Source organism: Argiope bruennichi, chromosome 5 (genome assembly GCF_947563725.1).
Source record: "Argiope bruennichi chromosome 5, qqArgBrue1.1, whole genome shotgun sequence".
Taxonomy (NCBI): Eukaryota; Metazoa; Arthropoda; class Arachnida; order Araneae; family Araneidae; genus Argiope; species Argiope bruennichi.
This window is the reverse complement of record NC_079155.1, coordinates 43623659-43637443: the sequence shown is the minus strand read 5'-3', so window position 1 is coordinate 43637443 and position 13785 is coordinate 43623659. Positions and strand designations below refer to the sequence as shown.

At 28.6% G+C, this 13785-nt stretch overlaps 1 protein-coding gene across 1 annotated transcript; it reads right to left on the bottom strand.

Annotated features, from left to right (window-relative positions):
- Positions 1-242: 242 nt before the first annotated feature.
- LOC129969350 (uncharacterized) lies at positions 243-12292 on the bottom strand. The gene is made up of 2 exons (XM_056083890.1): positions 12236-12292; positions 243-5031 (listed from the first exon to the last, which is right to left on the bottom strand). The coding sequence occupies exon 2, from the start codon at positions 4738-4740 to the stop codon at positions 3874-3876; it is 867 nt and encodes a 288-aa protein (XP_055939865.1). The 5' UTR covers positions 4741-5031; positions 12236-12292; the 3' UTR covers positions 243-3873.
- Between the last annotated feature and the right edge of the window lie 1493 nt (positions 12293-13785).

Genomic DNA, 13785 nt, shown 5'->3' with positions numbered 1-13785 from the left:
TTTGTTCGTTTATTGAAATCCATTCATGTTCATATGTAAGGTATCAAATATTTTGCGTCCATGTAATTCAGTAATCCATTGTGCGCATTGCATTTTTGGAAAAGTGTCTGACATAACAAAACAATCCAAATCAGTTAACAGATGTTGATTCGTATTCATAGTTACATCTGTCATTGCAGAATGTTTTTATTTAGTGTTGGCAATTAAAAAAAATCACACATTTCTTTTCAAGACATTAAGAAAGCTTTTATTACAACAAATAAAGCTGTACACAAATTGCAGATGCTTTGGCTTCACATACACTAGTCATAATTTTTCGACACACAGTGAATCCTCGATTATCTGCGGGTAGCTTTACGTGGTAACCATATTCTTCATCTCTAAATTATAATGGTAAAAAAAAAAAAAAAGTAACATCACTAATAATAAAGAATACGCATATCTGTGTTGGTTGTTAAACCTATAAATAAAAAATATGGCACAGGTGTACTTAGGTGAATAGAAATGTTCTTCCAGCAGCAATTTTTAAAAACTTAAAACAGAATTTTAAATGATTAAAAATTAAGAAAAATGGACGCATTTTGCTTACACCTTTTTACTTGCTTAGATTTATACTATTTTTTTCAAAAATTATATAATATATAATTTTATATATTATATATTATATTCATTTCAAATATCGACATTCTATTGCTAATTTGGATGATGTGGTGCGGAGAGGGGGGTGCCAGCTCAGGTGTCCTCGTCATCTGACCGAAGTTCAAAATGACGAGGTACGTCCCAAAATAGTCCTAGTGTTGCTTTAAACAGGACATTAATATAACTAACTAACTATCTATTGCTAATTTTATGATGTGATGGGTCAGTTTCGATTAGAAGAATTCATGTACACATTAAAGACAATTAAGATAAAAATGTTTTAATATCGGACAATTTGATGGAATCATGAACATAAGTTATATATAAGCGTTTTATATGAAAATAAATATAATTAACATTCTTGGCGAACCAAATGCCAATTCAAGCGAATAATTTAACAATATTAAAAATTTTTTTTAATTTATTTTACAATAATCTATTTCACTTTACATAAAATTTTTAATTGAAAACTTTAGCAACCATTAATCTCGACGAACCAACTAGTCGCCAAAGGCGGTTAGTCCCAGATAAAATAAAACGGCGCTTTTAACACAAAACCAACTGACTTTTTTTTTTTTGTAAAAAAAGTAAAAAAATTTGTTACTTTAAAAATTGTTAAAAAATTGTAAAAAAAAATTTGTTAAAAAAATCTTTTACATATAAAATTATGAATAAATAAATAAGCTCTCTAAGTAAATAAAAACTGTTAAAAAAATTCGTTTTGATGTGTCCTTTTTCAGTCCTTTATTGGATTATATTCGGTTGCGCCACTGACAACTTCGCAAATAATCGGGGATTTACTGTACTTCAAACACCATTCGTTTTAAAAATTTTTAATTCATATAAAAATTCTGAATAATTTTTTTTTTGAATTTTTGTAACTAAAAATAATTTTTTAATAAATAAACTTGATTTCATTTGGCACCGTATGAGAGACTGATTTAAATATATTCTGTATTTGATCTCATGGAATTAAAAAAAAATATTTTATAATACAAATCGATGCAACTATGAGCTAGGCATGAATTATCATTTCATGGACTTGTGATTCATTATTTAAAACTACGAAATGAATTTAGTCTACCAAACCAAAGCGAATCAATTGCAATTCATTGGAGAATAGAGCACACATAATGTAATAATAAATTTGGAATGAAACAATCTCAGAATTTTTTTCATTTGAATCAAACAACAATGGAATTTCAAAATCAAAATTTTCTCTGCTTTTGTCAAAATATCATTACTTTAAAATCTGCATTTTGGAATTGGTTCCTAGTAGCTTAGCTATGAAATATATACATATATCACGAGAACATTACAGCTAAATAAAGATACATACAAAATAACAGTTATCAAGAATTCAAAATAAATGCATAACAATGATATATTAAATATAATAAATAATGTAATGTTTATTTTAAAAGATAAAAAATAATATTGTGCTTAAGAAAAAAAAAAAAACTCATCCTTTAATCATAAAAATGTAATTAAATTTTAATAAGCTCTAAGCTGCCAAATACCCAAATAATTCATTGTTTATTCGTGAGTTTTTGTTTTATCACAATGGTGCTTGCTTCCATTAAAAAATTTAATGGAATGTTTTTTTTTAATTCTGAATTACTTAATATGAATAGTAATTCTCAAAAAAGGATAATTTATTTGGCAACAAATACATTCATTTTAAAATTAATACTGTAGTCATAAAATAGGAAGTATTTTAGACTATATCCTTTCCTCCTAGTTCTAAGGTAAGAAATATTTGAGGTATTTTCTTTTGTTCAATTTAGATTTCACCTTTTATTTCTTTAAAATCAATCAAACTTATCGTATTTCAAATGGTTTTTGTGATTGAACTTTTAAAACACTTTGAATTTGGTTAGGTATTTATAAAAAATAACTTTTTTTATAAATAAATATATTATTTTGGTATTTGGCATGTTGTTTTTAAATGATCTCATAAAATATCAGTCAATTTTTAAGGCTTGAAGCCTTAAATGTAAAATAAATAACGTGAGATACAATATCTATCTCAATTTAGCACTTAATCCTTGAATATCTAATCAAAATCACGTAAAAAATAATGCCGAAGAAACTGCAGACAATAGAATATAAATGCCACGAACATCGAATTTAGTGGCTGCCAGAAAAAACAATAATAGTCCTTTTCTTACATTTTTAAATGTCAAATAAGACTAGGAGATCATATACCCTGAACATTCCGGTCAGCAAATATAATGATACCGGTGACAATTACCCTTGCTATGCCACTGAATTTTTCAGCAAACCAGTGAGGATAATATGTTCTTCTATATCACTTTTAAATACTAAGTATAATTAAGGAAACGAATAGAAATAAACATTACGGCTCGTAAGAACAAACCATTTTTTGTTGTTGTTGTTGTGCCTTTATAACAAGCAGTTGCCAATTCTGTGGATAAAAACTAGCTTCAAAAGTGCCACTGTTATTAAATCCGGAGGAGGTGTTACTGACTTTTTTCCCCCCTTTAACCACTCTTGGAAAACGATTAAGCTGTCACTAACGGTAGCTGTTATAGTCTTCTGTCTTTATATGCCAAATAAGACTAGGAGATCATATATCCTGAATATTCTGGACAGCAAAGATAATGATCTGGATGACGATTACCCTTGCTATGCCACTGAAATTTTCATCAATTCCAGTAAGGACAAAATGTCCTTTCATATTGCATTTAAACAATAAGTTTCATTAAGGAAATGATTAGCCATAAGCATTACGGCACATAAGAGCAAGCTATTTACGTTAGATAGGCCAATGATAACATGCAGTAGCCAATTCTAAGGATAGTCTAGCTTCACTTGAAAGGAGCCATAGTCATTTAATCTGGAAGAGGTGTTACTGACTTTTTTTTTCTTTTTCCTTTAACCACTCTTGAAAAACGATTTAAGCTACTAACGCTAGTTGTCATAGTCTTATTACTGCTACTAACGCTAGTTGTCATAGTCTTTCGTCTTTACATGCCATATAATACTAGGAGGTTCCTTGTTACACCATTTATAGAACCTCTTGACAATTATTCTTGTCACGCCATTGATAGAATTCACAAATCCAGTGAGGACCATAAGGACAAAATGTTGCTTTATATCACTTTTAAATACAAAGTGTCATTTAAGGAAATGATTAGCCATAAGCATTACGGTGCGTAAAAGCAAGCCATTTACGTTAGCTAGGTCCCTGATTTTAAGCTGTCGTCAATTCTATGGACTGAGCTTCCCTTGACATAATACTGTCAAATAATCTGGAGGAGGTTTTTTCGCCTTTAATCTAAAATATCGATTAAATTTGTTACCACTAACGTTCGCCGTCATAGTCTCTTGCTCTGTAACTGCTGGGTCGCTGAGAGGGACATCATGGCCATCAACAGTTGTTGGGAAGTTTTCCTGACGCACTGGAGGTGATGTGGGCAGTACAGGCCGAGAGGGATTCGTATCCACATTGCTCCATTGGCTTACAGACTGAGAAAGATACGGATTCACGTTGCTCGATTGCCCTGCAGGTTGAGAAGGATACGGATTCACGATGCTCGATTGCCCTGGAGGCTGAGAAAGATACGGATTCATGTTGCTCGATTGCCCTGCAGGCTGAGAAAGATACGGATTCACGTTGCTCGATTGTTCTGCAGGCTGAGAAAGATACGGATTCACGTTGCTCGATTGTTCTGCAGGCTCAGAAAGATATGGATTCACGTTGCTCGATTGTTCTGCAGGCTGAGAAAGATACGGATTCACGTTGCTCGATTGTTCTGCAGGCTCAGAAAGATACGGATTCACGTTGCTCGATTGTTCTGTAGGCTCAGAAAGATACGGATTCACGTTGCTCGATTGTTCTGCAGGCTCAGAAAGATACGGATTCACGTTGCTCGATTGTTCTGCAGGCTCAGAAAGATACGGATTCACGTTGCTCGATTGCCCTGCAGGCTGAGAAAGATACGGATTCACGTTGCTCGATTGCCCTGCAGGCTGAGAAAGATACGGATTCACGTTGCTCGATTGCCCTGCAGGCTGAGAAAGATACGGATTCACGTTGCTCGATTGCCCTGCAGGCTGAGAAGGATACGGATTCATGTTGCTCCAATGGACTCCAGGCCGAGAAGGATTCAAATTCACGTTACTCCACAGAAGTCTCAAATGTTGTCGATAGGCAAAAAAACATAGACAGCAAAATAATAAGATTGGGAAGATGGAAAGACCAATGCAAATAACAACCCATGTTTCAGTAGGGTTTTAGGTTACAATTTCTCCGATAATTGTCGCTTTCCATGTCGCCATATTCTCCGGATAACTCCTCCTTTCTTCCATTATATTAAAAGCGAATAAATTCGCTCTCATTACTAGGTCCAGTTCTTTTACCAATTCCTAAAAATAAAGAAAAAAATATTAGTTAACAACAAGAACTATTCATTCACATTGTATGTTTCAATCACATAAACAACATCTTGGCCGTACGATTTTTAACCCGACAGTCATATAAAACCAAATGTTAAATGGAATTATAAATTGTACTATAAATATTGTTAAGAATCTATGATATTTCTTTCCCATAATGTTAGTCTTTTTGCTGAAAAGAAAGATATAATGATGTTCTTAATGGATGCTAGGTTAAAAATTCCCAACATCTATACTACTATTATAAATGTGAAAGTTGGATGGATGGATGGATGGATGGATGTATGTTAGTCAATCACGTCAGAACGGAATTAGATGAAATTTAGCACAGAGGTAGATTTAAATCTGGAATAGGACATAGGCTACTATTTATTCCGTTTAATTGAGTGGTTAATTGTTTATTAATTAAAAACTAACTCTCCCGCCAAAAATCGCCAAATGAGTAAAGCATCAGGGTTTTTTCCCCCCACGCCAATGAGATTAGGCTTAACATGATTTTTACTATTATTTCAAACGATTCTGTTTATTTTCTTAGTGTTCGATACATTTAAAATTAAACATTGTTAATTAATTGATTGATCTTTCGGATTCATTCTCAAGAACTTTTGAATTAAAATAAAACAGAATAAAGAAAATTAACAATTTATAATCTATATTGCGTTACCCCAACTGGCGTAGAAAATTCATACACTTGTGTTGCTCTAATTGGCGTTAAAAATTCGCGCATGCGCAGGAGTAACAAAAGATAAAGCCATTGATGCTATAAATTCCAATCTATTTCCACGCGTACGAAGTCTCGGGTAAAAGCTAATTGGAATAAATTTGCCAGCGAATTTGGCGAAAGAAAAAGAAAGTTTCCAGAAAATGCACGAATTCTAGGGACCAAGATCTGATTATCCTTTTAGAAAATTTCATATGATGTCACGTCCTTTTAGAAAACCTTCATGAAGTCAGAAATTTATTTGCAATAATTCTGTCTCTAGTGTTGTGCTCGCGATGAGGATCTGCCTTGCGCCTGAACGATGGTTTTAATTTATTAATAAATATGTTAAACAGTAATTCGCAAGTTTTTTCCTTGTTTCTTTGAAAATGAACATTAAGAATTTTGTAAATTATACAAAACGAGATTACACACATTCCTGTGAAGTTCCCTACAATGATCTACATTTGACCGTCGAAAAGTTATTTAAATCCACTAAATTTTAGTAATTAACGTTCATATCGAGAACCTTATTTTTTCAGCTTTGATAAGAAGTTCTTTAAATTAACGAGTTTTACATGAATAGGATTTTGGTGATATCAAAGTAAACATACGAACAGCAGTAAAAAAGTTTATAAATAAAAAACATATTTTCATGCACTTACATTACAGTTTGTACACTGATGATAAGCGCATTGGTTGACATCGTTTACAATAAGCTAAAGCATAAAAAAAAAAAAAAAAAACTTTTCTATTAAAAATTCTTAAAAACTAAGGAATATATTCCCAGCTCGCTCCCACTCACCAACCCCCAAAATCACATTACAATTTTCTTTAGGGATCACTAGGTGTCGCTTCGCTCATTTGCCATTATATAAAGCATTTTTGCTGGCGAAAAGAAATTAAATACATTTATTACTATCTCCTTAAAACTTTCTCGCATTTACTTTAATAAAAGTTTTATCTCTGAGAAAGCCTTACATAGATACATTTATGCACAATAGATATGAAACACTAACCTTTGGCGTGAACTTAACATATTTATTGAATCTATCATGTCATCCTTGGCGAATTTTTTGGCGATGAATCCCTGGCATGCGGTTAATAGTATTCGAAAATCTAATTTGTGTTTTAGATGACTTTTTTTTCTCTCCAAACAATTGAAATACAAAATTTGACACAAAAATACACTTATAGTCATAAAATCACATACCAAATTTAATATATTTAAGTCATTGCATTTTTCAGTAATCGCATTTACATGTTTCTAAAAGTACAGAAAAACAGGCGATCAATCCCTTGTTGGATCTCACTCAGAATTTGACAGGTGTCTACAGCTTTAAGATTCTTCTACAGAGCTACAGATGTTAATTCTGTGTATCGAATTATATCTATTAAGTCCTCTTCGTTTTGCAGTTATGTTAAATTATATTCGAAGAACTGGACAGACAGACTTCCTCTGAACGGATTTTGTTCAAAATTTGATATAACGGCCTGTATACCTATTTGTAAGGAAATGGCCTACTTAAAAGTAGCTTCTTTAATATGTTCTTGATATTCTAAATTACTAGTACCGAGATTAAGCAGATAAAAAAAAATAGTATAGAAACAGACAGTGCCAGATCTTATTAAAAAGAGCAAAAAAAAAAAAAAGTAATTTAGGAGAACAAACATTATTAAATGAAATAACGAGTTACAAATGCTATTTCGCCATCCTTGGTTTTCAAAATAATCTTTTAACGATTTTACTGCATTTTACACTAAATCAATGTACATTCATTTCTTTTTAATTAAGGGAATGATAATCAAAGCTAGAACAATATAGAGATTGTTATATTATATCGAACTTTAGAATATAGTAGACCAAAATTGTGAAAGGCTCTCACCTAAAAGCTATCGCAATTCACAGAAATGTATTAAAGAAGAATTTTTACTAAAATGCCTGTAATAAATTCAATAAGAGCATGCATTTGCAGACTGTAAAATTTTTTTTCAATTCACATAAAAAAACATACATTACAGACGAAAAGAATCTTCATTAAACAATTGAAATAAAAATTAACATGAATAATAAATTAAGATTAGAAAAAAGGAAGGTTTTGAGGAATTAAATAAAGTTTTAGATAACTGTGCATATATGCTTATGGTTAAAAAAATAATAAATGACAGTAATATAATTTAGATTTAACAAAAATTGGAAATTTATACATATTTCCAATTATTTAAAAATTGCATGTAATATATCCTAAATGAGTATGTAAATTCACATAACAAAATTCAACATTGGAATGAATTCATTTGCTTCACAAACAAAAAACATATTGCATCAAATCAACAAGTTTAATTGATTTCTCGCAGCAAACTTTAAAGGATGGAGAAGGTATGGCTAATCATTTCCCATGAAAAACTAAATTTAGGTAAACAGGGTTATCAGCACTCATAGTATTAGAAATGTCAATAGAAGGTTTATCCACCAATCTGAGATAACTTCATTTTAAAAATCTCCCACATAATTCCCCAGGAAAGTTTATGCCAGTAGGGATAAAAATACAAAAACCTAATAAGAAAAGGGGGAAAATCAGGCTTTATTGTAAATAAAAATTTAAACTCGCATTCAGATAGTCATTGTCCTTGCTAAACTGGTAATTTTCAACCAAATAAACTCAAATAAGATCCTTCACCATATAAAATTCCATGTTTTTTCAAAAAGCTAATATGCCTTTTCAAAACAAATAGTTGCCTTCTTCTTGCCAGCTCAGCTAAAACAAAGGAATTCAAATTTCTTATTTTGGGGTAATACCTGCCCTTTTGTATCTGTAGCAAAATAAATTCTACTTAATATTGACTCGTGAAAAGATTAAAATATCAAATTGACAATTATCAAACACATTCTCATAAAAAAAATGGTATAAAAAAAGTAGATCTTTATTTTTAAAAAAAATCCCAAAAATATATGCCAGATCTAGCCTGACAATTTCTATCATTAATTTTGTGGGAGAACATCATCTCAAAATGAAAAATTCTCCATTTTCAGCAATGTATACTAAGCCTACAAAGTACATGCTCATTATACCTAAAATTAGGTCAACAAAAAGTGTGACTAATATTTTCTAAATCATGTTATCTTATACTATATCTATTATAGTTGCCAAAATATAATCTTACTATAGATTGCAATATTCAAATTATTTATCAAAATAAAATAAAAATCTAAACACGCTTGAAAATGATGAAGAAACAAACATATTCATTGCATGTTTCTGAAAATAAAAATATCCCCTCCCACTACTTACTGAGAGTAAAATTTTCTTACTTAAGATTTTTGAAAGAGAATAAATGAGAATTAAAGTAAGAGTTAAAAGGAAAAATATAAAAATGTGATAATATTTTTGCTAAGAATGAGTATTATGTATATAAACTCAAAGTAGTACTTGAAAAAAATAGTATCAGTTTTGATTTACCAGCCAAGGTTGAAAACTTAGCATACTTCTTCTACTGAAGAGCAAGAAATTAAAAACTAGGCTGTGAAATTATTGAAAGCTTGTTTGATAAAAGAAAGCAATAGTCCATATTCCATACCAATAACATTAGTTTAAATATTATTAAAATAAAAATTCTCGACTTGTGCAAAGATTTCAGAAAAATTGTTGCTCAATAAAAATCGGATACTAAATCATTATCTCTTTAAATTAAGCTTTTAACTATTAACATGTACTTATTCACTGTAAAAATATTTAAAAAAATTTCTGCACAATTTTTGGCTTATATGTGGGGTTCAGATTATCATATGATTTTAAAGTAGCTTTTGCTGTCTAACATAGGTTCATTCAAAGAATATTAACCAACTACAAAAAAAAATTATTATATTTATTTATTTATTTTCTAATTATGCTGATGATAATATTGTGCACTCTTTCCCTGAAAGTATCTAAAACTATCTTTGATTTCTTTTTTAAAATGAGATATTAAATTGAAACTATTTAAATGTGTTTGTGTAAATGTGTTTAAACAAAAATTAACTCCTAGGTTATGAAATTGAGTTAGGAAAAGTTATTAATATCAATGCTAACAAGGAAACTATTTTTTTAAAAATTGAAACTAGTCATTATTGTAAGAGAACTTCAAGATTTCATAAGTTAAGTATAAATATTTACAGTAAATTTAATCCTGATTATGCTCAACAAAGATATTCTATAAATTCTAATCTAATTCTATTTTAATTTCATTCAACTAATGAGTGTCTAAGTATATTCGAAAAATTAAAAGAAATATTAATAAAAAAATCAATTCTGAAACTGTGCAATTATAATGTAACATGTCAAATTCTTGTTGAAAAATTATAAAAGTGCTAGAACCAAACAGAAACAGCCTGATGCTTCCAATATCACACCCCTAACAGAGCATCATTACAGAATAAGATTATGAAAAAAAATTATGCAATAATAGAATACAATGTCTTGCCATAATTAGTGCATCCAATAAATTCTATTACCTTCACCAAAATAATTGCTATTTATATTAACCAAAAGACTTTGTTTGTTTTAAGAAAGGTGAAAATTTGAGACAGGCTATTCTGTTGATTTTCAAGATTAAGCAAGTTAAATTATGAAATTATCAAAAAGGTTTTGTAAATATTGTTGCAGATATGTTACTCAGATATCTGGTTTATTCTTATCTTCAAACATAAATAAAATAATTAATAAAACCAAATAAAAAATAAAACCAAATTCAATAAAACCAAATTCAATAAAACCAAATTCATAATAAAACCAAAATTCAATAAAAAAAATTATAATATTTGTAGACCTGGTTACCATGATACCATTACCAAAGATATTATAATAACTAATAAGAAAATTTTGCATCAAATATTAACATTATTTTTATTGAGCTTAAAATATTTAAATTCGAAAACATTTGGCCATTTAGGTGTTCAAAAAAATGATTTATCAAATTACTCCCCGATATAATTGGCATAGTATTACTTCAGATATTTTCAAATTTGTTAAACATTCTATGGTATATCAATTTCACGGAAAAGAAAAGAAAAAAATTAGATTTATTACATAACTTCCCACAAGTAAAACTTTAAAATGCACCCATTTTGATACTACTAAAGGCTTTAATTACTATAAGTTAAAAAATTTTTTGATCAATTTAAATGGCCATGAAACAAAGCATGTTTTGACTTTTCTATAAAATAACAAAAATTTTGTAACTTATATTAATATTTTAAAACTTTCCAAATTTAAAGCCTGGAAAAATTCCCAACAGATAGAAATGCTTTAGTTACTTTTTCTAAATTCACAAATTAAAATTGTAAATGACTATCAGACAAGGCATGCTTAGAGCTTTATGTTAAAATACAAAAAATCCCAATTATAAACTGAAAAATCTCATTGTCCTACTTAATTAAATTTTAGCTCATTATATCCAAACTAATGATAAAGTTTAATACCTTAATCAGCCATTAGCAAATGTGTTTGAATGTAATTCTTTTACAACTAGAATTCCATGAAAAAAATACTTTGTATTAATTGCAAGTCTTTGCCAATCTATAGGATTAATCACATATTATTGAAGAACATAGTCAATAGACTAATATGTTATCTTTGGCAATTAATTCTTGTTACAATAAAAATTACATCTTTGATAATTTTTTTTTTTTTTTTTGAGGATGAGCAGGCAATTTACTTAAGTATTGAAAATTTATTAAAATATAAGTAAAAATAATTCAAATTCTCCTGAATTGCCCTCAAGCATGCTAGTTGTTTAAAAATTTATCATATAGATCTACTACGACTCAAAATAATTATGAAACCATTAATGAAATTTATAATTTAATTTTACAAAGAACAACAGATTTTCATAACAAGCATAAAACAACTTATGATACTTGCATTGAGAAGAAAAATTCAATCCTAGTAATCTTGTTTAGGAACAGGAAGACTATATTTTATAGTATTCACATAATTACCTTTAATTCTATCAAATATAGTCTTCCTTCTTCTGACTCATTGAAATTATTAAATAATATCCAGTAGTAGCCTATAAAATTAGTATATCAAATTATTTGGCTATTAATCTCCTAAATTTCTAAATGTTTTAAAATTAGAATACTTTTCCTATCCTGTTGAAAAATTTGATTGATTGTGATTTCTCTCTCTTTTTTTTTATAAATCAGTTAATTGAAAATTATTTATCCATGGAAAGCCTTCTTCGTTTTTAGCAAAGTGAAAAAAAATTATGATTTGGAAAATTATTACTACTTTAATATGTTACACTACTGTGATTCTGTCTCATATATTGCTTCCTTTTGGAAGACTGTATGGGACAAAACACCACAACCACGTAATCCTCTGCCCAATCTGGTTGGCTATTATTATTCTATGAATAGTTTATCAATCACGGGAACTAAAGAAAAACTATAAAATAAAGATTAACATTAATATGGCAATAGAAAATGCATCTTACCTTCTCCTACACCGGTTTGTTATGATTCCATATGTTTGGTTATTGCGATGCTAAAAGTGAACAGCGGTTAGCAGTTAATACATATATCTCAAATTAAAGTGATTTAATTAAATTTTTGATGATAATTTCTGGAAATTTACTTATAAAAATTAAGAATTATTCTAAGAGATTTCAATTAAAACAATTTCTACAAATAATAATTGCATAATATACTATATATTTAAAATTATGTTAATTATCTAACAGCTCGAATTTATATATTTCAGAGCTCAAATGTAATCTTATTCAATAGGAACATAAAAACAATAAACATCGATTTCATAGCATGCTCTGATTGCTTTTTCAAAGCTGCAAAAATTAATAAATAAATAAAAATACAGAAAGGCTAAATTTCAGGTTGCTTTTAAAAAGTTCTTTTTTATTGTTGTTGTTAAAGATACTTAAACCAAATTATTGTTTCATTTTTGAGCTAACAAATGTTTCAAAATATATGAATTTCGAAAGTTTAAGCTATTATGGTGATAAGATGATTTTCCCAGTCCAATTTTTGGAAGGGAAAAAAAAAATAATCGATTTTCCAATTTTTACCATAAATCTGAAAAGGTTAAATATTAAAAACAAAACAAAAATGGCTAATGGTTATATATATATAATGGATAATTTTGGGATATATTATGAGCAATTATATTTATAAACCAGTTGTCATGTCCTATTATTGACAGCTAAAAAAATAATTATTTTCTGATGACTGATTATTTAAAAAATATTTTTAATGAAATAATATAATGATATAATATACATTTAATCTTGATAATATAATATACATTTATCTTGAAAAAAATACATATACATTTAATCTTGAAAGCAATGAGTATTATTCGAATTGCTTTTCTTTATAATAAAATAAAAGCATTTTTGTGGATTGCAAGTAAATGAATAAGTGCCTAAAGGTTACCAAATTAATATTTACATTCATTGAATTATACTTTAAAAATGTGAATGTTATACTTTAAACAGATGTTTAATGTTGATATACATAAAGGAAATGGAATGCCAATCTTTTTATTGTCTAAATTAGGATTAATAGGCATTTACTGATTATAAAAATTATTTTCTTAAAGCATACACTGCCTACAATATATTTAGTCATATTAAAAAAAAAAAAACTCGTATAACGTTAATAATGAAAATATATATATATATATATATATATATCATTCTTACATTTTTTTCACTTTTTCAAATAAGAAAAATACGTCACGAAATAAGTTCTGTAGTCTGAAAATAAGAATAATTTTTTACGTCACATGAATTGACCCCATTTGTCAATAACTTGAGCAAAGATATGAATATGGAGCCTATAACATTTTATCGCCGTATATATCGCAAGAAATCCTGTAAAGTTCTTGGGATGCTTAAATATTATGTTCTCTTTTTTGAATAGATCTTATAATGATCATGTATACTCCTCCCTCACACTAAAAAACCAATCTTTGAAAAATATCTTAGCTTTTCAGAGGTGGATTTTCGATTAATATGTTAAAAGTTCC

What these genes read in the sequence shown, in the direction of transcription:
- LOC129969350 (XM_056083890.1), bottom strand. Translation starts at nt 4,740, where the DNA reads ATGAATCCGTATCCTTCTCAGCCTGCAGGGCAATCGAGCAACGTGAAT.